Raw genomic sequence first — 26,373 nt, 5'->3', positions numbered from 1 at the left:
TCTCTTTTAATCTATTCCATTCTCCGATCTTTACATTTTCCTCCTCTTTATTTACTTTCGAATATAATAAAAATGATTATTTTTCCTTCTCTTTCCGTGATATTTCACCGTTTTTTCTTTTAGTTACGTATGTTTACGTCCATTCTTATGCTTTGTTCTTCTCCCATGCTCTTCTCTCTTCTCTTTTTTCCTACATCGTTCATAAATTTCCCCTCTTTTACTCCCTCTCATTCTCTTGTGTTTTCTCTCGGTCCCTCTGCCGATGCACATACCTTCCCCTCTCTCGAACAGACCGATAATTTTAGATTCTCGGCGCAGTGGCTCGACATTGCTACTGCTCAGCCTGCGCCGCGCACTCGAATATCGACATTCGACATCCGCGAGAACCGCGAGCATATACGACCTCACCGAACCCCGAGGGAGAATTGCTACCTACGGTAGAGAGGGGATATCGAATGCACTAGATAACCTTCTCCTTGTATTCCTGCTGTCTTGTCTCTTTTCTCCCTTGCTTCCCTATTGTCCGTTATTTTTTTAATGTTTCTTTCTTTCTTACATTCTAATCTTGATGTTTTACTACATGTCGCTTTTAGCGTGCCAGAATGTTGCAATCCTATTTCTATCTTTCAACTTTTATCTTTATATATTTATTCATTTTATGTGCATAAATATATACTTACGTACATATCAACGTGTAATATTATAACAGTCAATATATTTTAAATATAACGATTTAACGTGTTTTCAATCTCTTCATAGCTAAAACTAGTAACTGCATTGATCGTTTTGTATTATAAAAAAAAAATAATTTTGAGGATTCAAATTTTAATCTTTAATCTTAAATCATCAAATTCGTCGTCAAATTGAAATCAAATTAAATTACTTATAAAATTCAAAATAGGGTTAAAATTTAAAGCCAAAATATTTTAGTGCTCGAATAATCATAGATTCTTATAGCAATAATTTGATTCTAAACTGGTCAATCCAGAAAAGTTTGTAATTCGAGTTTTAACGCGTGAGTCAATAATATCTCCATTAGCTATTTTTAATCACTAGATCATATGAATTTCTCACGATAAAACATTTCTTATAAATTTGATAACTTTTCATAACATATTATTTTTTCATAATGTGCTACTATAAACTAACTTGATATATTAAATACGTTTTTCTTCTTTTCCTAGATTTAACTATAACGATGAGATTGATAAAAAAAATGAACTTTTAATTTTAATTTAAATAATATTCAAATGATATAAAAGAACTTTCAATCATTCGATTAATGATATTTTATTCTTATTTTTAATACATAATACACATTTCCTTTTAATTTATACCTTTTATAGAATTTTTTGAATTTCGTAGAGGGCGTTAATGTTGTCAGTCATACCAACCTTAACAATTTGATCTTTTCTACAATCGATTTAATTAAACGTTCCAACGTTCCATTATTTAAAAGATTTTAAAGTGGTTTTTTTCTTGTTTTTTTTTGTAGTAAAATTTTGATTTGTGAATTATAATGAAATTATCAAAATTCTATTGGATGATTTTCATCACATGTTACTTATCATTTAGTATGTTATACGAATAATAGTTTATCGAATGTTTGTTTATTTATAAATATTTTTAGGCCACGCCCTCGAATGCTATGTGTGTACCGATCAAGAAGGTAATAGAGAAAAATGTTTAAAGAGTACAAAAATTTGTGAGCAACATCAAGATGCTTGTTTCACAGAAATTAAATGGGGAAGTAAGTAAAGGAACTAGTATAAAATTTTCATATGCCTTAATGATAGGTTTTTGAGGTTATGTTTATAGTACGTAATGATTTATTAAAATAAATTATTCGTATAAAAACGAAAAACCTACATTTTTAGCATGATATTATTATTAATAATAATATCATGCATTATTAATGATAATATTACTATTATTATTATTTATAAATTATTGGTTACTGATAAATAAATTTTATAGGTACACCATACTGGTCACAAGGAGCAAAAAAACAATATTACGTTTCAAAAAGATGTGCCACAAAAAAAGAATGTGAACGAATAAAACGTGCTAATATGGATGATTGCACGTATATTTGGTATCAAGATTGGAAATGTTCTGACTGCTGTCAAGGAGATAAATGCAATTATTATGCGATTTCCATGGCGGAGAAATTACATGCTTATTGGTTGACTGTTATCGCTGCATTGATATTTTTGCATTTATGGCAGAGGTAATCGATCTATTTGCGATTCATTAGCCATTATTGGCTATTTCATCTACTCGTTTTTCTCTCCATAATCGTTCGATTTAATCATTTTATCATTTATTATGGAGGCTTGAATTCATGAGTTACAGTTTGACTTTGGAAAATTATATTTAATGATAAATTGTAACTTGAAATATAATAATTATTTCAAGTAATTTATATTTAAAAATAATTTACAAAAATTGTATTCAATTTTATTTTATATTATTCGAATAGCAAATTTCAATTTAAAATATTCAATTTAAATATTTATAAGTTAATTTAAAAATATTTTCAAATAGGCATAAAAGATTAGTTTAATTATGCCTATTACAAATATCCGTCCAATAAAATGTTCGTCCGAGCGTATTTTATCGAAAAAAAATATATTATTTGATATTTTATATTTGTGAATAAAATTTTTATGAAATATATGTAATACGTTTTTTGTTAACATTTTTACTTCTTTATTATCCTTTTATTGCTCTTTCTAATCCAGTGAATCGTCGCTTTGATAAACGTAATGTGAGAAATCAAATAATCATATCTTTTTGTAACGTATTATATATCACATCGTGTAGAGGATATCCGATACTTAGTATAGATAAGCGGAGTAGAGAATAATTATTTACAATGAATCCATATTAATCAACACAGAATAAGTTTAAATTATCAGTATCATTTTCTGAATCGATATCTTTGATAATTATTTTTTGACGTACGATATTCATGTAAGTACGATATATTTATTTTTTCTTTTTCTAAAAATACAACAGACTCAAAATTATCAAAATATGTTACTTTCTAATAAAAATATATTCTTAAATTAGTATTCATTGTTCATTTCATAATTTTACTATTTATTTGTAAAAAGTTTGTTTGATATCAATAACATGAAAATTATATCTAATAAATAATATGTATATTCAAGTTACATGAAAAATTTTTATCATAAATAAATATATAAAATGATATAATTTGCATTAATGAAACATCGAAAGAATAAGATCAAGAAGGAAAAATATTTAATGTATGAAACGAAAAAAAAAAACATTTCTTCTTACATTATCTAAACTTATCAGTAAAATCAACAAAATAACAATAGAATGATCAGATTGTATCAGTTATAATGTTAAGATCAATATTATGAGCAGATGGCTGATATTGATGAGATTGAACAATTCTAATCTATTCAATTGCGGTGAAGCAATTCCGACCAATTGAATGATTCTGTTTTGCTCGCACCACGACCGATCTTTGAGCTCGATTTAAAAATATTTTAATTAACGCTTCTTTAGTCACAAATCGAATGTTCTCTATCGAGCCGGTAGTCCATCGTTCATTGCAGTATAGTCTTTTATGATCTATAGACAAAAATTGATTTGATTGTATTTTAAATGATAAGGAAATTAAAAAGGTATAGAAACGATATCTTCGATTAAATAGTCTGTTCATATCGTCGATTGGCAAAGTCTTTGAACAGTTTTCATTCTTCTCCTTCTTATACGAACTTACGTAAAAACATAAAAATTCTGACGTCTATCACGGATATTAACACTTGTTACTTTCAGTTGTATAAAATGAAGATCTGGAAATTAAAAACTTTGTACAAGATGTTTAGCCGGAAGAAAGAGGTGGATTATTCTCAGGATACAAGATTGGCAAGATGTCTGTCGACATTGGATCTCACGGCTCTCGGAATAGGTTCGACTCTTGGCGTGGGTGTGTACGTTCTCGCAGGCTCTGTTTCAAAAACGATCGCGGGTCCTGCCGTAATAGTTTCGTTTGCTATTGCCGCGATTGCATCTATGTTTGCAGGTATATAATTCAAATTTGACTCGTCGTGATTTATTTCATCGATTTACTTTTTTTACTCGATCGATAAACAAAAAAAATTAATTCGAATTTTTTTCTAATCCAGGTCTGTGTTACGCGGAATTCGGTGCAAGAGTTCCACGTGCGGGATCAGCGTACATATACAGTTATGTAACAATGGGAGAATTTACAGCTTTTCTGATCGGTTGGACGTTAATTCTCGAATACGTAATTGGCTCGGCTAGCGTAGTGCGAGGACTGAGCACTTACGTAGACGCTTTGTTTAATAATACTATGAGAAACGCGTTCGAAACAGCGGCACACATCGACATCGATCACCTTTCTTCTTATCCGGATTTCTTTGCCTTTGGAGTAACTCTAATCTTTTCCGGTATGAGATTATCGAGCAAATTAAATTTATCATACGTTAAACAGAGAAAAATTTTTAATATTATACACTTCGTTTTTAATTTTATTCGAATTTCACTAATTAAAATATCTATTGTCCCGGATAGCTGCATTGGCGTTTGGTGCAAAGGAGTCTTCGGTAGCGAATAATTTCTTTACGCTTACAAATCTTTCCGTAGTTCTATTCGTCATAATCGCTGGATCTCTTAAAGGTAATAGGTTTATAATTCGTACCTGAAATAAGAAATATATTTTATATAAATATATATATATTTATGCATTTGGGACATGAAGCCAACATAAACAATTGGAAAACGAAGCCAACGTGTACGGCAGAAAATTGCAAATACGGAAGTGGAGGGTTCATGCCTTACGGTATAGCTGGTGTTATAAGTGGAGCGGCAACCTGTTTTTACGGATTCATCGGTTTCGATTGTGTCGCGACTACCGGGGAGGAGGCGAAAGATCCCCAAAAATCGATTCCAATAGCAATCGTTGCATCATTGACTGTCGTCTTTCTTGCGTATTTCGGTGTATCCACGGTATTGACTACTGTCCTTCCTTATTACGAGCAGAATGAGGATGCCCCCTTTCCGGTGTTATTCGATCGTATCGGTTGGAATTGGGCGAAATGGCTGGTAACGATAGGTGCCATTTGCGGTCTTTGTTCAAGGTAAAACTCGATTATGCGTCTCTATACATGCGCACGTACATGTATACATGTGTGCAAGTACAGAAATATTTTCGATTCATTTTTTTTTTTAATCTATGGAAATCGTTTGTATAGTTTGTTAGGCGCGATGTTTCCCTTACCACGAATTATTTATGCTATGGCATCCGACGGATTGATATTCGAATGGATGGGAAAGGTCAGTTCACGATTCCATACACCTCTGATGGGTACATTCTCGGCAGGAATTCTTACAGGTTTGTATTTTTTTTTTTTTACTACTCGGATAATATTCATTGTTTATTAAAATTTTAGGTTTACTGGCTGCCATTTTTGAATTGACTCAACTCGTAAATATGATGAGTATTGGAACACTACTCGCTTATTCGATCGTCGCAATATGTGTACTGATACTTCGGTAAAAAAAATTCAAATTTCCTATAAAGTATGAAGATTTATTATTGATGACAGTTTAATTTAATTTTGGATCGTTTTAGATACGAGGAAAGCGAGGCCTACCAAAAAAAGGGGGATCGTGATCCAAGAACCTTGAAATTCATTGCGAGACAGTTAATTAACGCTAATGGATTAAATCATTCTACGAAATTAACGTCTCAAATCGTTACTTACCTTGTCGTGTGTTATGGTATATTTATCACCTTGATCGATTAATGTAACTTTTTGCAATGTTATATTTGCTATTAATTTGTATTCTTTACAGTTATTCTATGTATTTGCATCGGTATTACAATTTCAATTTTTACCGATGAAATAATGAATGGTAAAATTACACTTATCGTTCCATTAGCAATTCTGCTATTAGTTCTTATCCTTATTCTTATTTTTATTTATCTTCAACCGACTTCTGGAAAGAATCTTGCATTTTCGGTGTGTATTATTTTCGTTATCGTTTACGTAAACACTTAATATATTATTGTAATTTTTGTCATGTATTTTTAGGTTCCATTAGTGCCATTTTTGCCTGCTTTCAGTATTATTATTAATATTTATCTCATGATGATGTTAGATAAAATGACATGGGTAAGATTTTTAATATGGATGATAGTTGGTAAGTAAAGAATATCAATAGAAATAACGATTTTAAATTAATATAATTAAATAAAAAGATTTTATTATTTCTTGTAGGACTCGGAATATACTTTTTTTACGGTGTTTGGCATAGTAAAATGAGAAAAGATAAACACACGAAACTACCCGAAAATGGTTATAATGAAGACACATGGAAAACCAATGATTCCTCTATATATAAATGACACGATGTATTTCATTTTCATAATAAAAATTTTGGATAAATCAGAGATACTTACCTTGTTAATTAAATTAATAAATGATTTAATATTACGATAATTTGAAGAAATTATCTTTTTTATCTTAAAGATAAAAGGATGATCGATCTGCATATTTAAAAATAGCTTTTCTATTTATATTTCAAAATTATTATAAAAATAAAATATTTCTTTAAAAATTTAAACTTTAAAGAGCAAATAGTGATTTAAGATCATCAAGCGTGAGTTTCGAAACAGTGGAATTTTTATCGCCACTGAGAACATTTTGCGCTATTTCCATTTTCTTTTCTTGCAAATGTTTTATACGTTCTTCTATTGTGTCTTTGCAAATAAACCTAGAAAATAATAAATTAAGTAAACTGATATGTTTTGCTGCGAATTTTAAAAAATTATTTTAATAATATTTTCTAACTTGTATATGAACACATTTTTTTTCTGTCCAAAACGATATATTCTATCTTGAGCTTGTACTTCTAATTGTGGATTCCAGTGAATATCTATTAGCAATAAGTGATTTCCACCTACTAAATTTAATCCAACACCTCCTGCAGTAAGTGAAAGCAATAATATTTTTGGCTTATTGTTTGAAGTGTTGAACGAATCCATTATACCCTGTAAAAATATTTCATACATTTAAAATAATATCGCTCGATGCGACTAAAAAATATTATTCATTTCAAAACTACCTGTCTTTCCTTAATAGGTACATTTCCCGTGAACATATCAAAACTGGCATCCTTTATCGAAGATAAACAAGATGCGATAATATTTAACGTACTTGTCCATTGAGAAACAATGATTAATTTATCATTTTTTTCTAAAATTTCCTTCACCTTTTCAAGGACCATTTTTATCTATATTCGAGATGAAGATACAAATAAATTAAATGTGTTAATCAATATTGAATAATGTTTTATAAATGAAATCATATAAAAAAAAAATTCACCTTTGAACTTATACGGTCAGATTTAAATACAGGATTTTTAGATGTAAGTAAATTGGTAGCTACTCTGCGATCAACACCTATGTCTATTTTATTGTCTTCTTCTTCTTCATTATTTTCCGAATCTTTTAATGTCATATTATTAATCTGCGATAATAAATTTGGATCCAAATTTTCTGTTTCTATCATTCCACTCTCTTTCATATCTTCTTGATCTAACATGGAATAAATAAGTGATGGATGAACACAAATTTGACGTAATCTTAGTAAAAGAACTAAAATTTCATGCGTTTTCACGTCCGCGTGTAATGATAATAATTTATTCTGTGCCATCGTAAATTGAGTATTTTTATCTGAAAAGAAAAAAATATATAATATTATTTTGATGTGTTATTAACGTATAATTTTAATATATACACTTACTTGGATTCGAAAGAAACGTTGGTTTATCATATTTTCCGACGGCTAAATCAATCATATGATCTTTTTCAGCTCTTTGAGCCAAAAATTGAGCAAATAATGTACGAGAATAAATCAATACTTTTTCGTATACCAATTGTTCCTGTGGATCGAGTTTTATAAATATTTCTTCCACAAATTTTTCCGGGAGACTTTCCAACATGCCATTAACTTGAAGTTCTTGTTTTGTTCTACGTAACATTAATGTTTTCATTACAGTTACTAAACGTTGACGACCAGCAGCATTTTTGTTATCTACCCAACGTTTCCATACTCGTAAATCATCAAAAGGAGAACATTTTAAAAATTTTAAAATAGAATATAAATCCATTTCCTTATTTTGAATAGGTGTTCCAGTAAGAGCCCATCGTTTACTTGCTAGTAAACCACATACCGATTGAGAAGCTTGACTTTTATGATTTCGAATTATATGTGCTTCGTCAAGAATAATACGATTCCAATGAATTTTATATACCGTAGAATTGGTCTTAAATTCACGGGTTAAAATGTTATATGTTGTAATAACTACATCGTTTTTTGCTAATCTTTTTGGTACATTTTCCCGATTTGTACCATGATAAACTTCAACAGAGAGCATACCACGTTTACATCTGTGGTTTATTTCATTTTCCCATTGTGATAATAAAGATGCTGGACAAACTACGAGTGTACCACCTTTATATCGCAATGGTGTGTTATTATCTATCCATTCCTCATTATCATATGCTTCATCTTCTTTTAATTTTTCTTTTGCAATACTGGCTATAATTAAAGATATCATTGTTAAAGTTTTACCTAAACCCATATCATCAGCAAGAACTCCACCAGGAGGTCTTTGTTGTTCTCTCCACATTAACCATGCTAATGCGTGTTGTTGATGCGGCATTAATTTTACTTTTAAACCTTGAGGATCATTCGCTCTTTCTTCTTCCGTCGGTCTAGCTACAAGAGATCCGTGCAAATCTTGCAATCTATCGACTGTTAAAGTTAATTCTCTGTCCAATGTTGCTTGAGCTTTTTTCCCAAGTTCTTTTGATGATTTCAATTTCAACGATGTATAATCGGAATTATAAGAAGAATCGAATTTGTCAGGATATTCTTGTGTAGTAAATTCTTCTTCGATAGATTTAGTAGTTTGTGTTAAAGGTGTATTTTCTAATTCAATTGCAATTTCTTCTATTTGTTTTTCTTGCATTGCAATACTTTCACGCAACTTTTCTCCATTATCTGGTAATAAACTAATATTACCAGTAGTAAGTAATAGCTAGAAATAATATATATATTATCTAAAATAAATATATTTCACTTTCTTACTTTATTGAAATGAAACATTGGATTTACCTTTGTTTTGCTTAACTCTTTTTGTAATTGTTCCATTTTACAAACAAGAAGAGCTCTTTTTTGAGCAATTAATGGATCTATATTACCGACACCTATTTCTTGTTTTGCTAAAGAAATTGCAATTTCAGATTGTGGAATATTTTCTTCATCTATATGACAAAAATTTAGAAATCAATTCAATAAGTATATAATAAATTTACAATAATGTAATAATTTTAGAATAAGAGAAAAACTACTACAAAAATATTTATACCTGAATCAGTTAAACAATGTGATTTTTTAAATTTTATTTTTTCTTTAGAAACATGTTTCGTAGTCAAACTATTATTGTTTGAAATATTTTTAGATATATTAAAAACATCCATATTCTCCTTATTCTCAAAAGCATCTTGTGATTCTTTGTCATCCTTTATTTCAGTACTAATGTTTATCATTTGTTCATCTAATAAATAATTAAATTAATAACATTAAACTCAAAGTTATTCTGTTCTTAATAAAATTTGATACCATTTGACATATTGTCATTAGTATTATCCTCTTCGGTATCACTGGTTGATAAAGAATTATTTTCATCATTATCTTCATTAACATCTTCATTATCAGAGTAAAAAATATGCTTCCTAATTCTTTTTTTTATTGTTTCTTCTGTTAATGATAATTTTTCAGACGAAGATCTAAATCATAAAGAAAATCATAAAACAATAGAATATTATTAGTTCATTAAAACATTAAATTAAATAACAATTAAAGTTTACAAAAGATATTGCTTACTTTCTCGGCGTTAAATTTGAAGAAACATTTGTACTACTATCACTACTTTCAATCACAAAAATTTGTTCTTTTTCAATATTTTTATTTTCGTCTTCGTCACTGTCCGAAATAACAAAAGATCTTTCTTTATCTTTAATAACACAAGGCGAGTCGCGCCACTGACTGAAACTTTCCTCCATCCGAACTTCTGTGAATATTATTAATTCTCTTTAATTGGACAAATTTAAAAAATTTATATTAAATTATACATGTAAAAAATTATATTAATTTAAAATGTAAATAAATATTTAACTCTTACCAAAATGAATCACTTGTTAAAAAAAATTTAACTGATACTTTTTTAAATTGACAAGTATGATGCGAACATGAACTATGCAATAATATAGTATGACATATTATATTGTTTTTTTAATAATATTAAATTAAAATTTCAAAATCTGATTATAATATCAATTAAATAAATAAGAATAAATAGAAATGTATTAAATAATATTTTTACAAAACAAAAATCAATAAAAAAATGAAAATATTAATTAATTTATATAGATAACTTTGTTGCCTTTTACTAGGGTAACATATAGAGATATGAAGACTGATAATTTCCCTATTAACGACAGATTCCTAAACTAGTTGGATCCAACTTAAGTTCTTGCTCTCGTCTCATCTACAATCGTTTAAGTTGTTGCGAATCAGAGTGAATTCTGTCAATTCGAATCAAAACTTATTGTCAAAAAAATGGCCGATTTTTTAGATTCAGAAGCAGAAGAAAGTGAGGTATATGTAACATTAAATTTTAATATTATGATATATATATATATATATATATATATGTATATGTATATATATATATATATATATATACATAAATTCTTTAATCATATAAAACTTATGTCTTTGACCAATGCTTTATTATATTATTATAGGAGGAAGAGGAATTAGACGATAATGAAAAGAAAAAATTGAAGAAAATAAAAGCTGTGGCAGAAAGTGATGAAGAAGAGGAGGAAGGTGAGGATAGAGTAATACATTCCAAGGTTGTATCATGATATTTCATAAATTTTTTTTTCTATTTAAATTTACAAATATATTATACATTTTATTTTATAATTAATAAATGTCAATGATATATCTATCAATTGCTTACAGATGATGAAGATCGATTACGTGAAGAACTTAAAGATCTCATTGATGATAATCCCATAGAAGAAAGTGAAGGAGAGGATAGTGATGCTTCTGGAGCATCCAAAAAACGTAAAAAGAGTGATGATGAAGATTTCGATGATCGTTTAGAAGATGAAGATTATGATTTGATAGAAGAGAATTTGGGAGTTAAAGTTGAAAGAGTATGTATAAATTAATTAAAAATTATTTAATAAAATATTTAATAAAATTAAACAAATAAAGTGATATAATTTTTTACTTTAGAAACGTTTCAAACGCCTTCGTAGGATTCAAGATGAAGAATCAGAGGAAGAACAAGAAAAGGAAGTGGATGATGATAGAGATGCTATTGCAAATGAACTTTTTGAAGGCTCTGGTGATGTAAGTCACATTTATAATACAAATATTTTAAGCCAAAGTTTAAATTAAAAATCTAAATTTCTTTATTATATTGTTTAATTTTTTAATTTATTTCTATACTTACATCAGGAAAGGGAGATTACTATGGTATGTGGAAATAAATATAACAATATTTAAAAAAAAAAATCATTTGTTTTTTTTTTATTTTTTATTATCTTTTTTTTTTATTCTAGTTTTATATTTTCATTATGAATTAGGAAGATGAGAGGAGAAGCGAACGCAGTCACAGACCTGAGGTGGATACATTTGATGAAGAAGGAAGTGAAGGAGAATATACTGATGCGGATGATTTTATTGTTGACGACGACGGTAGACCAATTGCAGAAAAACGAAAAAAGAAAAAACCTATATTTTCTGATGCAGCCTTGCAAGAAGCACAAGATATTTTTGGTGTTGATTTTGATTATGATGAATTTGGTAAGTATGGTGAAGAAGACTATGAGGAAGATGAAGAAGAAGAAGAAGAAGAGGAAGATGAATATATGGATGATGAAGATACCGAAAGACCACGAAGACCGAAAAAACAACTGAAAAAGAAAACAACGAGAAAAAGTATATTTGAGATTTATGAACCAAGCGAACTTAAACGTGGTCATTTCACCGATATGGATAATGAAATACGAAATACAGATATACCAGAAAGAATGCAACTTCGTACTATTCCTGTTACTCCAGTTGCAGAGGGTTCTGATGAGTTAGATCTAGAGGCAGAATGGATTTATAAACAAGCTTTTTGTCGACCAACTATTTCAATTCAAGATGCACATTTAAATGCTGAAGCTAAAGAAAGGGCTCGAAAGGGGCCTCAAACAATTGGTAAAATTAAAAAAGCTTTGGATTTCATGCGAAATCAACAATTTGAGGTGCCTTTTATATCATTTTATAGAAAGGAATATGTTTTACCGGAATTAAACATTAACGATCTTTGGAAAGTATATAAGTTTGATGCGAAATGGTGTCAACTTCGTCAAAGAAAAGAAAATTTATTAAAATTATTCGATAAAATGAGAAATTATCAATTAGACGAGATTATGAAAAATCCTGATGCTCCTTTACCAGATAACATACGATTGATTAAAGATGATGATATAGAACGATTAAAAAACGTACAAACTAGCGAAGAATTAAACGATGTTTATTATCACTTCATGTTATATTATAGTCACGAAATTCCAACGATGCAAGAAGCTGCCCGTCAGAAAGAAAAAAAAGCACGCAAGGAAGCTAAAATTCAAAAACGAAAACAGCAAATTGCTGGTGCCGAAGAAAATGGAGAAGATCCTCCAGAAGAAGAAGTAGATGTAGAAGAAGAAGAGGAAGCGGATGAAACATTGAAACAAGCTGTTCGAACTGGTCCGTATTCTATTTGTAGACGAGCTGGCCTTGATAGTCTTGCAAAAAAATTTGGTCTTACTCCCGAACATTTTGCTGAAAATTTGCGAGATAATTATCAACGACATGAAGTGGATCAAGAACCAACTGAACCATTAATCATTGCTAATGAATACTGTAGTCAAATACTTAACAATCCAGAAGAAGTATTAAAAGCTGTACAATTAATGGTAGCTATTCAATTAGCGCGCGAACCATTAGTAAAAAGATGCGTCCGAGAAATGTATATGGAAAGAGCAAAAATATCGGTAAAACCGACGAAAAAAGGAATTAAAGAGATAGATGAAAACCATCCAATTTACGGTATGAAATATTTGAAGAATAAACCGGTACGAGATTTAGTCGGAGATCAGTTTTTAAATTTAATCATAGCTGAAGAAGATAAATTAATCACGATAACTTTAAGCGATAGCATCGAAGGAAATACCAGTAACAATTACGTTGATGAAATGAAACAACTTTATTATCGAGACGAATTCAGTAAAAATGTTCAGGATTGGAATGCATTGAGAATTGGAAGTGTTGAAATAGCACTTACACGTATAGTTCTACCAAGTTTGAAAAAAGAGTTAAGAGCAAATCTTATTGCGGAAGCTAAAGAATGCGTAATGAGAGCATGTTGCCGTAAAATGTACAATTGGATCAAAGTTGCGCCTTATATCTGTGAATTTCCAGAGGAAGAAGATGAGGAATGGGATACTACAAAAGGACTTCGAGTTATGGGTTTAGCTTACGTTCCAGATTATTCTCAAGCCGCGTTTGCTTGTTTAATTGCACCTGATGGAGAGTGCACAGATTATTTAAGATTACCACACTTGATGAAACGAAAAAATAGTTATCGAGAAGATGAAAAAACCATGAAGGAAGCCGACTTGTTAGCAATCAGAAATTTTATAGCGACAAAAAAACCGCATGTTGTAGTAATAGGCGGTGAATCGAGAGAAGCAATGATGATCGCTGCTGATATTAAGGAATGCATTGCAAATTTAGTAGAAGAAGAACAATTTCCAAACATTAAGATAGAAATTTGTGACAATGAATTAGCTAAAATCTACTCAAACAGTAATAAAGGTATATCCGAATTTCGGGATTACCCAGAATTATTGCGACAAGCTATTTCATTGGGTAGAAGAATGCAAGATCCTTTGGTAGAATTTTCTCAATTATGCACTGCTGATGAAGAAATTTTATGTTTAAAGTATCACACTTTACAAGATCAATTACCAAAAGATGAACTTTTGGATAATTTATATTTAGAATTTGTGAATCGCGTAAACGAAGTCGGTGTTGATGTGAATAAGGCGGTACAACAAGCTTATTGCGGAAATTTAGTTCAATTCGTGTGCGGTTTGGGGCCAAGAAAAGGACAAGCATTGATCAAAATGTTAAAGCAAACTAATCAAAGATTAGAAAATAGAACGCAACTGGTAACTGCTTGTCACATGGGACCTAAAGTTTTTATTAATTGTGCGGGTTTTATTAAAATAGATACGAACAGTTTAGGAGACAGCACTGAAGCTTATGTAGAAGTTCTTGATGGATCTCGCGTACATCCCGAAACATATGAATGGGCAAGAAAAATGGCAGTCGATGCTTTGGAATACGACGATGAAGATGCTAATCCTGCTGGAGCACTCGAAGAAATTCTCGAATCCCCTGAGAGATTGAAAGATCTTGATCTGGATGCATTTGCGGAAGAACTTGAGAGACAAGGTTTCGGCAATAAATGCGTTACATTATACGATATCAGAGCAGAATTAAATTGCAGATATAAAGATTTACGTGTACCATATCAATCGCCAAGCGCAGAACGATTATTCGATATTCTAACGAAAGAAACCCCAGAAACATTTTATGTAGGAAAATTAGTATTGGCTACGGTGATAGGAATAAGTCATAGAAAACCACAGGGTGATCAATTAGATCAAGCTAATCCCGTAAGAAATGATGAAACTGGATTATGGCAATGCCCATTTTGTTTGAAAAATGATTTTCCTGAACTGTCTGAAGTATGGAATCATTTTGATGCCGGAGCTTGTCCTGGCAAAGCTACTGGAATTAGATTAAGATTAGATAATGGAATATCTGGTTATATTCATATAAAAAATTTATCTGACAGACATGTTGCGAATCCGGAAGAAAGAGTAAGCATAGGACAAATAATACATTGTCGAATAATAAAGATTGAAGTGGAGCGATTTAGCGTCGAATGTACGAGTAAAAGCAGTGATCTCGCGGATAAAAATCATGAGTGGAGGTATAGAAATATGTATTTCAAAATCTTAGTATCTATACTATTTTAAGATTGAACATGCTGATATCGAATATTTTCTTGTTTTCAGACCACAAAGAGATCCATTTTACGACACCGAAACAGAACAAAGAGATGCAAAAGTTGAAGAGGATGCAAAAAAAGCGAAGCAACGTCAGACATATGTAAAACGCGTAATCGTGCATCCTTCTTTTCACAATATTAGTTTTGCAGAAGCTGAAAAATTAATGCAAACAATGAAACAAGGTGAAGCTATAGTTAGACCAAGCAGCAAGGGTGCCGATCACTTAACAGTTACATGGAAAGTTACGGATGAAGTGTATCAACATATTGATGTGAGAGAGGAAGGAAAAGAAAATGCATTTTCTCTTGGTCAAAGTCTGTGGATTGGAAATGAAGAATTCGAAGATTTAGATGAAATTATTGCAAGACATGTAAATCCTATGGCTGCATATGCTTCAGAATTATTGGATTTTAAATATTATAAAGCAACTGTAGAAGGTATTAAAGATAAAGCAGAAGATATACTGAAAGAACAGAAAAAAGAAAATCCTGGGGGAATTCCATACATAATATCGGCTGCAAAGGTTGGTAAGAATCACTTTCAAATTATTTTAAATATACAATAGAATTTAAATATATTTACATTTTTTTATTGTTTCAGAATTATCCTGGGAAATTTTTATTATCTTATCTTCCACGAACTCGATGTCGTCATGAATATGTGACGGTATCACCAGAAGGATTTAGATTCAGAGGACAAATGTTTGGTAGAGTAAACGATTTGTTTCGATGGTTCAAGGAACATTTTCGAGATCCAGTACCTGGACAATCTACACCTAGTACTCCACGTGGTGCAATGACATCTAGAACACCTTATCATACAACACCAGGAACAGTGAGTGGTATGTATTCAATTTCAATTTTTATTGATTTATTGATAAATATTTGTTTAATATCTGTTTTACTATACTATAATGTTACAGGAATGAATCAAGAAGCTATACAAAGAGTGGCTCAAAATCTTCCTCATCATATGCTACATTCTTTATCACAAGTTGCAAATCAAACTCCACATCATTATCCACCGCACACGCCAGGAACTACAAGTGCTGCTGGTTATGCTGGAGTTCATACTTATCCTAATACACCATATACACCTTCTGGACAAACGCCTTTCATGACACCATATCAAACACCACATCATACTCCACATCATCATGGTCAACCAACTCCAAGATATGGGCAACAAACACCCAATCATCAACAAGGTCCTTTTATTCATCCACCTCCACCTTCGGGGATAAGTGGACATCACAGATCAACCCCATCGCATAGACCTACGCCACCTATGTCAACACCTGGCGATCCTATGGATTGGAAAAAAGCAGCAGAAGCATGGGCACGGTTAAAAAGCGGTCCACGTGTATCGTAAGTATTTTCTCTTTTTTTTTTCATATTTATTTTCTTCTATTATTTTTTTCTTTTTATAGTACTTCTACTCCAAGATACGAAGAATCTAGAAAAACTCCTAGAAATTATGAAGAGTCGGTTGGAAGAACAACTCCACGAAATAGAACTTCGAATCGGACACCTTCGTATAAATCTCCTCGAGGTACTCCTCATACCAATTCTAGTCCTCGAAGTATGTCTCTTAGCGGAGATGGTACTCCTTTATATGATGAAAGTTAACAAGTTCATTAGTATATTATAAATTGCTTTTTCATTACATCATATCATAACACGTAAAAAAAAAAAGAATTAACAAAATTTGAAAAAATCATATTTCATTGAAAATGCTTTTATAGTTAGTTTTATAAGTGTCTTTGACACTGTATAAAGCATTTTACTATTCATCAACTCTAACATCTTCTTTTACGTTGATATATTTAATTGAAAAATAAAATAACACATTTCGAATATACATGTATATTTACTATCTCATATGTGTATGTATGTATGCATGCATGCATATATATAGCATACACATATTAACCTACTTGAATACTTGCCTTTAAAAAATATATATATATATATATATATATTGAGTGCGATGTAAAAACATAAAAACCTTAAATTTTACTTATATTTTTATTCATTATATCTTAATATATCAAATCAAATATTATTATTATGTATATCATATTTTTTATTTTTAGTTTTATTGACATCAAGTTATTGTACAGTTCTTATGTTTTTAACTTAGGAATGCAACATGTTTCTTACATACTTTTACAATTGTTAAATTACATCATTAAATAATAAATCAATTTTATCTTGTATTTTTGCTTTATTTTTCTAATAAGTATAATATCCTTTTTCAATTATATAAAAAACAAAAATAATTTATAAAATGAATAATTTTTATTTAGAAATGTAATTAAACACACATATTATGTTAGTCATAATTATAAAAAAATATAATATTATATTAACTTTAATGTTATTTCACACATGTGAGACTTGATCATCAGATAATATATCATCTTTATTTGGAATACTTTGATAATACATACATACTATATCACGATATCTTTCAACCGAAGACTGATGACTCCCATGCCTGAATAAACATACCGTGATGAATGCTATTAAATCCATGATCATAAAAATGTTACTAACAATGTACTTGCAAATTACATTTGTTTAGAAGTGCCGAGAAATGATGTATTTAATTCAACATTTTTCCTTACTTTTGATTTTTTTACTGCCGTTTTTGTTTTGGTAACGTTTGTGCAAGATTCATGCTTTAAAAATAATTCAATTTTATTAAAATAATTTAATGATTTTAAAAAATATGTTTTTTTAATAAATATATCATTATTTACCGAATTTTCAATATTTATAGGTTTTGAATTCTGTTTATTTGATATATTTATAGAGTTAGATGTTATTTTTCCTATCTCATCCTAATAAAAAAAATAAAATATGTAAATCAAAAAAACATAAAAAGAGAAACAAGAATAAAATTACCTTATATACAGAAATATTATGATCATTGCTAGAATCACTTGATTCTGACATTCTTGTTTTTTTCGTATTTTTCGTTGCAAATTTTTTAGATTTGTTATTTTTTATTTTTTTCACAATATTTTCAGTATTTCCCATCAACATTTTTGGTGAATTTTTACTTATTTGCTGCAATATGAAATTCATGATCTTTTTATAAATATATATATATATAATATTATATATATATTATATGTATATATATATATATTATAAAAATTATTATTAGTTAAATAAATTAGTTAAGGATGATAAGTAATTTTAGTACCTCCAAACTATTATTAATTCTGTTATTGTTATCTTGAATAGTACCAGGTTTATATACTGGATTGTTATCTTTCATAATAATGCGTTCTCCTAACAATGGAAGAGATATAAAAATAAATATTTTTTGGTAATTATATTTTTTAGTATTTTTATTATTTTATATATATATATATATATAAAAATTAAATCTTCATATTTTACCTGTCCAGTAAGTTAATGGAGGTATTATTCTTCTACCTTTTGAACTTCGACCGACATTTATATTATCCATTGATAAATCATTACATTTTTTTGTGCTGTCTTCATAATCGACAATATCTATAGCTTAGCATAAACAATTTATCTTTACATTATCTTAAATATTAATATCATTTTATCGATTATTATTAGCTATTATTAACTTACAATTTTGCAATGATTCCCATTCTTTACAAAATTGTTCTATATTAACAGGACAACCATAACGACATTTCCTTAATAATTTTTTAGGTATAACTATATAAAAAATAGAACATAAACATAATCAATATAAAAAAATATAAGTATAAAAAATATAAATATATAAAATATTATTAAATATTATTAAATATAATATTTCGGATTCTAACCATGTTTTGTATCACGCAAATTGCCGACTAATTGATAAAATTCATGATGAATTGTCTCGACCAATTTTCCTGATATTCGACGATATATTTTATCCGTTTTAAACTTTCTATGTACAATGTGGCCAATCTCACTATATATAAATATAATAATAATAATATATTGCTCACATTGAAATATTACATTATACAAATATATAATAATGTACAATATTTTGTAACTTACTTTAATAAATTTCCTTCAAAAATTAAATTTAATCCTGATTTGAATAAAACTCTCGGTGTCCAATCGGATAATAATTTTGGTTCAATATCATCTGTAAGTTTATTATCTTTAGAAATTTTTGAATTATCATATGATGATCTTTTTGTAATAATAGAATCCATGTTATTTGGTTGGATTTTAATGTTTTCTTTAAAATGTTCGCTATCAGATAACAAATTTGAATTTTTTCTTGAAGTAGTATTAAATTTTATAGGAGATTTTTGATATGTTCTTTTTTTGATTTCATGTAATTCTTCAATAACTTTATTTTCATCCTCAACCAAAGATTCTTTTGAATTTTGTAAGGTATATAATTGTTTATTTTTAATTTCTATATCAATAGGAATTGAGCTAAGCACAACAGGTTTTGTTCTTTCGTTTATGCTATTTTTTGAATAAGAAGAAAATTCTTTTTGTTGTTGATGAGAAAAACGATTTTGATTATTTTTATTATTAGTTTCAATGCAAGAATTTGTTTCTATTATATTCTTAGGTGTTTCAGTCATTATGGTTTTACATTCATTTTTTTTAATTTTTTCGTAAGAATCTTGTAAATTTTTAATAGATTTGTGAATATCTGTTGTATCTTTTTGTGCAAAATATTTGTGAATATGCACATTTTGTTCATTTTCTTTTATAATTTTAGGTTCTACATATTTGTCAGTATTATCTTGAAAATTTGGACAAATATCATTTACTTTTAAATAATTTCTTTCGTCCTCGGTAATATTGATACTTGAATCATTAAAATTTGTACAATCTATTTTTTCAGATCTTACATTTGTACAATTTATATTAGTACAATAGTCTGGTATAGTTAAAGATATATTTGAAATACATTGTTTATCCTGAGTATTATGATTTTGCAATATCTCTTTTTTTCTTATTTTACGTTTAGATTTTAATAATGTTTTTTTTTGTCGTATTATCCGTTCTATGGGTATTTTTGGAATTCCTGTATAAATTGCACTTTCACTATCGGATACACTGGTATTATTCATTTCTGTGAAAGTTCTTTTTCTTGATAATGAATTATTATAATTTTTTATTATTTCAGATTGATTATACTCTGACGAATTGTAATTTATTTCACTATTTTTTTCTTCTATTTGTATATCTTGCTTTAATTTTGTATGTTCAACATTAGGTCTATCCTGAATGGATTTATATGATACAACATAATTTAAACAATCTAATATCTCAAATATTTTATTAATGTATTCTTGAGAACAATTTTTATCAGTTAAGTTATTTACAATAACATTTAATATATCATTAACATTTTTTTTATTTTTAATGTGACAATAATTTAAATTCATATTACCCTTTTGTTTATAATTTTCTTTGTTATTGTTATATTGATTTATTAAAAATTGAATGTTTTCTCTATTATAACATAAATTTTCAGTTACATCAGATATATGTGTCTGTGTAAATGAATCAATTTTTTTATTATATGAATAAGAATTTTCTTTATTTTTTATTTTCTGTTCAGATAGACATTCTTTAGGAGATATTTTATTCTTAGGACTAGTTGAATAAGCAAATGTAATATCAGTAATTTCACTTTTTATGTCATCATCACTATCTGTGATAGGAGTAGGCCAACGAAATGTTGCACTACATCCTTGTTGTACAAACATCTTCCAAATTTCATAAACATTTTCCCAATCATCAGGAAATCCATCATAAAATTTACCTCTAACATAATTTGGTAATTCTAAATATAAAGAATAAAATGAAATATATGGAAAGAATTAAATAAAGATGTTTAAATATTAAAATAAATATTGAAATATTTACCACATTGATTATCAACAATATTTCCCTGCAAGTGATACAAATGTTTACAAACACATTCAAGTTTAGTACTTGTTAATCTTCTTATAATAGGCTTACTCCAAGCAATAATTCCACTAAAAATAGCAAAAATAAAAATAAATATGAAGTAATCATAAAAATACTATTAAATAAATAATTAAAAGTTAAATAAATAAGATTAAAATTACAAATTTTATATTATATAAATTACCATTCAATTTTTCCTTTAATAATTAATAAATTTTGTTCATTTAATATAACTGTCCATTCTGTAAACATTTTAATATTTCTATACTGAAAACTATTAGAATGAATATATGAAGAAGTATCAATATATTTTTCATTGTTATCAGAAAATTTATAGTTTTCTTTCTTTGGTGATATAATATCAATATCAGAAGTATTATATTTATTTTGTAATAAAAATTTTGAAACATTATATGTTTCTATATTATTTGAATGTTTTGAATTATAAAAATTAATGTCAAAACTAGGTGGTGGCATTTGAAGATAATCTCTCTGACAACTATTTTCTTCATTAAACTTTCTAACACTAGATGTAGCAAATTTCTTATGATCACTGTTAATATTTTTTCTTTTTAAAAGTATGTTTCTCAAATTATTACTTGAAGAAACAATTTCACTATCAATTCTGGAACCTTGAGGAACATTAATACTAGAATCAAATGAATCTATATTAATACTTGAAGGAGCACGTAGTGTAAATTCATCTTTCTTTCTGTTTTCTTTTCTAAGTGAAGCTAGTTTTAAAGTTCGTTCTAATTTTTTGTATCTTTCTTCCATTTGAAAATCACCAAAGTTTACCTATAACAATTTCATATGAGTTTAAAATATATTATGAAATTAATTATTATTTAAAATTCAAAATATAATTACCTCAGTCATGTGTGTCATTTGAAAATTTCAGTTTGTGATTTTATTATTTTGTAAATATTGCAAGTAATTTGACGCCAATGCTAACGCCATCAACCGTTTTTAGTAAGAGAAGAACTAATCTCCTTCTATCATTCTTTATTACGTCATAACTTATTATGCCTAACTGTTTCCTACTTCTTATATAAATAATACGTCATATATTGAAACCGTTTCTTCAGCACAGTTTTACAGAAGAAATGTAGAAAAGAAGAATAAATAGTAGAATAAGGACGAAGATAATATAAAAATATTGAAATCAACGCCATCTGTAGAGTTCCGCAAACACATAATATAAAAGATGAAAAAATAGTAGAAAAAGATAGAAATAGCATAAGAATTGATTGTTAAGGCCATCTTTTGAATATCAAAGATATTTCTTCAAAGCATGGTAAGTTAGAATAAGAATTGAAAATCAATTTTATTTCTAAAAGTTGGAAAATTCTAAAAGTTATTTATTTTTTAAAAAAGATGGTATTAATAATCAATTCTTATTTTATCTCTATTTTTTCCTATTATTCACTCTTATCTATATTTATGTTTAATATACAATACTTTAGAGATGAATTTTTTATTTTATCTATGTTTCTTTTTGTCTATACTTTTTTATATTTTATGGATTTAAAAAACGGCTCCGATATCTATTTTTCTATATTATCTTTTTTGCCTAATCTATTGAATTAATAATCTTAATAGAATTTATTTGATATCCAGTTTTATATAAAATAAATATTTAATTAAATATTTCTTTTTCTGTAATTTTATCTTAAAATTTAGTTTTAATTTCAAATATTACTAATTATTATCTTATTTTAAATCGATTAAAAATGATAATAAATTAAAATAAGAAGATTCTAATGTTTTTATCATATTAAATTTTAATATAAATAACGATTGAATCATTCATTTACGTATTATTTTTTTAAATAATATACAAATAATATTATAAAACAAAATTATAAATAATTGAAATGTCACATATAATATAATATAATATACATAATAAAAATTTAAAGCTTCAGAAAATAACATTGCATAAATATTTATTGTATCTTTTATTATTGTTATTATTATTATCATCATTATTATAATTACATAATTATTACTATTTTTCATATTTTTGTTCTTTTTAATTATTTTTAATTATCATTGCGATTATATTTTTACATAAATAGGAATACATTTTTTTTATTAAAAATGATACAGTCATATATTTTTCTATTTATTTTGTAACAGCAGAAATAATTATACAAGCTATATTTTTTATTCATATAAAGCGCAAATATTGTTTTGTTTTTGTATCAGTAGTAAGGAGTAAAATTTGACTAGATTTTTACATTAAAGTTTACATAAATTGATATTATGACTATCCTACTTTAAGCGATATGCATGTAACTAATACTATCTTATTAAAGCGAATATAAGAAAACGCAGATCATTTTTTTATTAACAAATATACCGCTTTTAAAGTCTTCTTCATGTAATTCATATAGAGAATAGAGAACAGGATGTCTGCTACCATCTGATGTATTAACAGACTATTTTTATTTTATGATTTACCACTCGCAGAATTATCAGCTTCGCTTGATCCTTCCGCTGAATCTGCTAATTCTTTTTGTTGATTTTTAGAACTTCTATCTTTATAATCCCGTCGATTATGATGATGATTATGATCACTATCTCTACGATCTTTTTGTGAAATGTTTCCTCTATACTTTCGGTTACTTTCATCGCGATAATAATTGCGATGTCCACGAGACCGATAACACAAAGATTCAAACATCATCGAATTAAAATTTTTTAATTTTATATTGCTATTTTGAAGTTGTGGTAACATAGTCGCATCCATCTCCGTTTGATGATCTAATTTATTATGTCGATTTCTTCCGTTCCTACAATATAAAGTTTTGCAAATAAAATTTTAAAATATATTATTCATGATAAATATATTATAGATAGCTATACGATGTACGGGATATGTTTTATCTTGTATAAATTTATATTATACAAAGATCTATAACATTTTATAATTTCGTTACCTAATTGTTTTATGATGCCAATAACTTTGTAATGGAGGAAATATATGAGGAGATTGTTCTTGTAAGGTGCTCGTAGGTGATCCACGACTATGATGACTATTATTACTATCACGAGATCGAGCTCCCTTGTTACCATTTGTATTTGTCGACGTTGCTTTCAATGTTGCAATCTCTTCTCTTTGCTCCTCATTTTGTTTACGTAATCGTTTTATCACTGCTTCTGTGCTTTCCAAACATGCAACTAAATGTGCTCGAGTAGAATCAAATGTATCTCCCACCTGGATTCCTACATCTGTCATTGATTCTTTATTTATTTTTTGTTCTTCTAGAGAATTCAATTTTCTGCAATAAATGCAATTTTTTTTTACAGCAGTTTTATAATTTATTACTAAGCATTATTCATAATTGTTACAACTACTAACTTTTTTTGTTGTTCAATAATTTCAGATAAATATTGATTCTGTATTCTAGCTTCTTGTAAAGATACTTTTGTATCTTGTAAATCTTTCTCCAAAAGTTCTACTTGTAATGGTGTAATATTTACACATACTGGGCTACCCTATCAAGAAAGAAAATATTTATATGAATTTTCTATGATATTAAAACTTCTTTTGTAAAGAATACCTTTGGTTTCATAAACCCAGTTCCATTATCTTCAGGAGAAGAAGGACTGCTAGGTAAATAAGATCCTTTTGAAAATACTAATTGAAACTGTAAATCTATATATAATTATACAATATTAGAATTTTTTTATTCATAAAAATATATTTTTGATAAATAATATTATGAAATATTGATCAACCTCTATTTTTTTGACGTAAGGATTCTACTTCTTGATGCAAAGCTACTAAAGTTGCTTGATGTTGTTCTTGTAAAAATTTCATATTTTGTTCCAATTGTGCTATTCTATCAATATTTATAGTTTGATGCCTTATATTTTGATTCAATCCTTCGTTTCTTTCTGTTAATGTTATTATATCTGATGGTGATTTCTTTCCCTAAAAATAATTTTTATACATATTAGGTAATAATAATTATTTCAATTTATTGAAATATTTATATTTTAAATAAGATTTAGATATTTACTTGAGGAAAAGGTACAGTTGGTAATTTAACTAATACAGTAGATGTCATCTTGAGAAAGTTTATATTCACTTGATATATAAAAACATAAATATTTGTAGACTTGATAATGTAATTCTTTATAAGATACAAAGATAGAAATTATCTTATTATCATAAAAAGTATTTCCATTAAAAGTATATCATGTTTTTTAAAAATCTGAAAATTATTATATAAAAGTAAAAAATGGATTTAAAAAAATATAACTAAAAAGTACTATTTGGAAAATATTTCAAATATTTATAAAGAAAAAATATTATATTATAAATTAATAACAAAATATTAAATATATAATAATGTAATTAAATATACATTTAATTATATTACTAATTTTTAACTTTAGAGTTCAAAATGTTTGTCATAAATAAGAAAATGTCGTAATAATTATATGACATAGTAATGTATTGTTTATCATGTGAAATAAGATTATTTCGTGTTATTACATTGTTCGATATATGTTATATCATCGTAAAAATATAAGTAACAAAAAATAAATAAATATATGATAAAAAAAAAATGAAATGAAAGTAAAATAAATTAAATTTCAAAGGAAAATTTCAAATTAAAATTGTTTTCTTTTATACATTACCAAATTACATTTAAATTTCCAAACGTTTTGCGTAATAAAATGCGAAAACTCGACAGAATGTGAGTAATCGGAAGTCTAGAGATGTGGATTCTGCGCCTGAATTTCCTGACGTCACATCGCACCAAGGATTGGTTAATACTTTAACAATAAAAATTAGTTATGATAGTCTCTGAAGAGAACTTTAATCCTTTAAACAAATATTTGATTGAAAATTTATAAACCAATCATAAGTTATCTTGAACATGTATAAAACTTAATTATACTATAATCCGAGAATAATAAAAATTTACTGACATTATTTTGATGATTTTAAAAGCAAGCGCGCAAATGTATAGATCGTCAGGTGGACTGTTCAGATACGCAGGACAAAACTCGTTCACGACACCTGGCTTTTCTCTATCCTTGCGCGCGTGAATATTGATCCAATGATAGTTAACAAATGATAGCACGCCTTAACCGCACCCACGCTTTTATCAATACTGTTTTGAAATTTATTCCTGTAAATCTTTTTAATTAATT

At 27.7% G+C, this 26,373-nt stretch overlaps 5 protein-coding genes across 14 annotated transcripts; 2 read left to right on the top strand and 3 right to left on the bottom strand.

Moving 5' to 3' along the window:
* Positions 1-1,392: 1,392 nt before the first annotated feature.
* Positions 1,393-6,457, top strand: LOC107995848 (cationic amino acid transporter 2). 3 transcript variants are annotated; one of them, XM_062082518.1, is made up of 13 exons: positions 1,393-1,574; positions 1,631-1,750; positions 1,978-2,162; positions 3,817-4,063; positions 4,167-4,451; positions 4,576-4,680; positions 4,763-5,141; positions 5,256-5,395; positions 5,454-5,556; positions 5,636-5,784; positions 5,860-6,026; positions 6,099-6,207; positions 6,285-6,457. In XM_062082518.1, exons 1-13 carry the CDS (start codon positions 1,520-1,522, stop codon positions 6,410-6,412), a joined length of 2,172 nt encoding a protein of 723 aa, XP_061938502.1. In that variant the 5' UTR covers positions 1,393-1,519; the 3' UTR covers positions 6,413-6,457. The 3 variants fall into 3 exon arrangements, with proteins under 3 accessions (XP_061938502.1, XP_016909060.1, XP_016909052.1); XM_017053571.3 differs by lacking the exons at positions 1,393-1,574; positions 1,631-1,750; positions 1,978-2,162 and adding an exon at positions 2,705-2,976; XM_017053563.3 differs by lacking the exons at positions 1,393-1,574; positions 1,631-1,750; positions 1,978-2,162 and adding an exon at positions 3,151-3,662.
* A 103-nt stretch (positions 6,458-6,560) lies between these two features.
* On the bottom strand, positions 6,561-10,416 carry LOC107995838 (transcription termination factor 2). 2 transcript variants are annotated; one of them, XM_017053552.3, is made up of 10 exons: positions 10,258-10,416; positions 9,960-10,146; positions 9,696-9,862; positions 9,442-9,630; positions 9,189-9,337; positions 7,812-9,111; positions 7,392-7,741; positions 7,132-7,299; positions 6,858-7,057; positions 6,561-6,780 (listed from the first exon to the last, which is right to left on the bottom strand). In XM_017053552.3, exons 2-10 carry the CDS (start codon positions 10,136-10,138, stop codon positions 6,633-6,635), a joined length of 2,850 nt encoding a protein of 949 aa, XP_016909041.1. In that variant the 5' UTR covers positions 10,139-10,146; positions 10,258-10,416; the 3' UTR covers positions 6,561-6,632. The 2 variants fall into 2 exon arrangements, with proteins under 2 accessions (XP_016909041.1, XP_028521520.1); XM_028665719.2 differs by lacking the exon at positions 10,258-10,416 and having other exon boundaries at positions 9,960-10,166.
* Positions 10,417-10,554: 138 nt separating this feature from the next.
* Positions 10,555-17,486, top strand: LOC107995922 (transcription elongation factor SPT6). 3 transcript variants are annotated; one of them, XM_017053681.3, is made up of 10 exons: positions 10,555-10,733; positions 10,883-10,967; positions 11,106-11,302; positions 11,385-11,501; positions 11,610-11,627; positions 11,738-15,189; positions 15,275-15,791; positions 15,869-16,109; positions 16,191-16,635; positions 16,698-17,486. In XM_017053681.3, exons 1-10 carry the CDS (start codon positions 10,695-10,697, stop codon positions 16,894-16,896), a joined length of 5,310 nt encoding a protein of 1,769 aa, XP_016909170.1. In that variant the 5' UTR covers positions 10,555-10,694; the 3' UTR covers positions 16,897-17,486. The 3 variants fall into 3 exon arrangements, with proteins under 3 accessions (XP_016909170.1, XP_016909178.1, XP_061938492.1); XM_017053689.3 differs by lacking the exon at positions 11,610-11,627; XM_062082508.1 differs by lacking the exons at positions 10,555-10,733; positions 11,610-11,627 and having other exon boundaries at positions 10,881-10,993.
* Positions 17,487-17,546: 60 nt separating this feature from the next.
* LOC107996238 (metacaspase-2) lies at positions 17,547-22,400 on the bottom strand. Of its 2 annotated transcripts, none has more exons than XM_017054200.3 (12): positions 22,069-22,400; positions 21,383-21,996; positions 21,154-21,266; positions 19,312-21,070; positions 19,089-19,219; positions 18,886-18,975; positions 18,682-18,804; positions 18,482-18,570; positions 18,178-18,342; positions 18,033-18,113; positions 17,845-17,951; positions 17,547-17,767 (listed from the first exon to the last, which is right to left on the bottom strand). In XM_017054200.3, exons 1-12 carry the CDS (start codon positions 22,084-22,086, stop codon positions 17,653-17,655), a joined length of 3,405 nt encoding a protein of 1,134 aa, XP_016909689.1. In that variant the 5' UTR covers positions 22,087-22,400; the 3' UTR covers positions 17,547-17,652. The 2 variants fall into 2 exon arrangements, with proteins under 2 accessions (XP_016909689.1, XP_016909695.1); XM_017054206.3 differs by having other exon boundaries at positions 18,682-18,798; positions 22,069-22,367.
* A 913-nt stretch (positions 22,401-23,313) lies between these two features.
* LOC107996071 (uncharacterized) lies at positions 23,314-26,289 on the bottom strand. Of its 4 annotated transcripts, none has more exons than XM_017053948.3 (8): positions 26,149-26,289; positions 25,863-25,992; positions 25,230-25,424; positions 24,946-25,141; positions 24,768-24,862; positions 24,566-24,702; positions 24,144-24,485; positions 23,314-23,996 (listed from the first exon to the last, which is right to left on the bottom strand). In XM_017053948.3, the coding sequence occupies exons 3-8, from the start codon at positions 25,275-25,277 to the stop codon at positions 23,654-23,656; spliced, it is 1,161 nt and encodes a 386-aa protein (XP_016909437.1). In that variant the 5' UTR covers positions 25,278-25,424; positions 25,863-25,992; positions 26,149-26,289; the 3' UTR covers positions 23,314-23,653. The 4 variants fall into 4 exon arrangements, with proteins under 4 accessions (XP_016909437.1, XP_016909464.1, XP_016909429.1 ...); XM_017053975.3 differs by having other exon boundaries at positions 25,230-25,297; XM_017053940.3 differs by lacking the exon at positions 26,149-26,289 and having other exon boundaries at positions 25,855-25,995.
* Positions 26,290-26,373: the final 84 nt, after the last annotated feature.

Source organism: Apis cerana, linkage group LG11 (genome assembly GCF_029169275.1).
Source record: "Apis cerana isolate GH-2021 linkage group LG11, AcerK_1.0, whole genome shotgun sequence".
Taxonomy (NCBI): Eukaryota; Metazoa; Arthropoda; class Insecta; order Hymenoptera; family Apidae; genus Apis; species Apis cerana.
This window is presented reverse-complemented; position numbering and strand designations above follow the sequence as displayed.

Excerpts from the sequence above, each read along its gene's own strand:
- LOC107995922 (XM_017053681.3), top strand. The coding sequence starts at position 10,695 with ATGGCCGATTTTTTAGATTCAGAAGCAGAAGAAAGTGAG. Across the intron at positions 11,303-11,384 it reads TGGGAGTTAAAGTTGAAAGA|AAACGTTTCAAACGCCTTCG; the intron begins GTATGTATAAAT and ends TTTTTACTTTAG. Across the intron at positions 15,190-15,274 it reads GATAAAAATCATGAGTGGAG|ACCACAAAGAGATCCATTTT; the intron begins GTATAGAAATAT and ends TCTTGTTTTCAG.
- LOC107995848 (XM_062082518.1), top strand. The coding sequence starts at position 1,520 with ATGAAATTATCAAAATTCTATTGGATGATTTTCATCACATGTTACTTA. Across the intron at positions 1,575-1,630 it reads CACATGTTACTTATCATTTA|GCCACGCCCTCGAATGCTAT; the intron begins GTATGTTATACG and ends AAATATTTTTAG. Across the intron at positions 4,064-4,166 it reads GATTGCATCTATGTTTGCAG|GTCTGTGTTACGCGGAATTC; the intron begins GTATATAATTCA and ends TTTCTAATCCAG.
- LOC107996071 (XM_017053948.3), bottom strand. The coding sequence starts at position 25,277 with ATGACATCTACTGTATTAGTTAAATTACCAACTGTACCTTTTCCTCAA. Across the intron at positions 24,486-24,565 it reads ATTATTGAACAACAAAAAAA|AAAATTGAATTCTCTAGAAG; the intron begins GTTAGTAGTTGT and ends CATTTATTGCAG. Across the intron at positions 23,997-24,143 it reads TGGCATCATAAAACAATTAG|GAACGGAAGAAATCGACATA; the intron begins GTAACGAAATTA and ends TTTATATTGTAG.
- LOC107995838 (XM_017053552.3), bottom strand. The coding sequence starts at position 10,138 with ATGGAGGAAAGTTTCAGTCAGTGGCGCGACTCGCCTTGTGTTATTAAA. Across the intron at positions 9,631-9,695 it reads TAATGACAATATGTCAAATG|ATGAACAAATGATAAACATT; the intron begins GTATCAAATTTT and ends ATTATTTATTAG. Across the intron at positions 7,058-7,131 it reads TACCTATTAAGGAAAGACAG|GGTATAATGGATTCGTTCAA; the intron begins GTAGTTTTGAAA and ends ATATTTTTACAG.
- LOC107996238 (XM_017054200.3), bottom strand. Across the intron at positions 18,343-18,481 it reads GAATTAATAATAGTTTGGAG|CAAATAAGTAAAAATTCACC; the intron begins GTACTAAAATTA and ends TTCATATTGCAG. Across the intron at positions 17,768-17,844 it reads CTCGGCACTTCTAAACAAAT|GCATGGGAGTCATCAGTCTT; the intron begins GTAATTTGCAAG and ends ATGTTTATTCAG.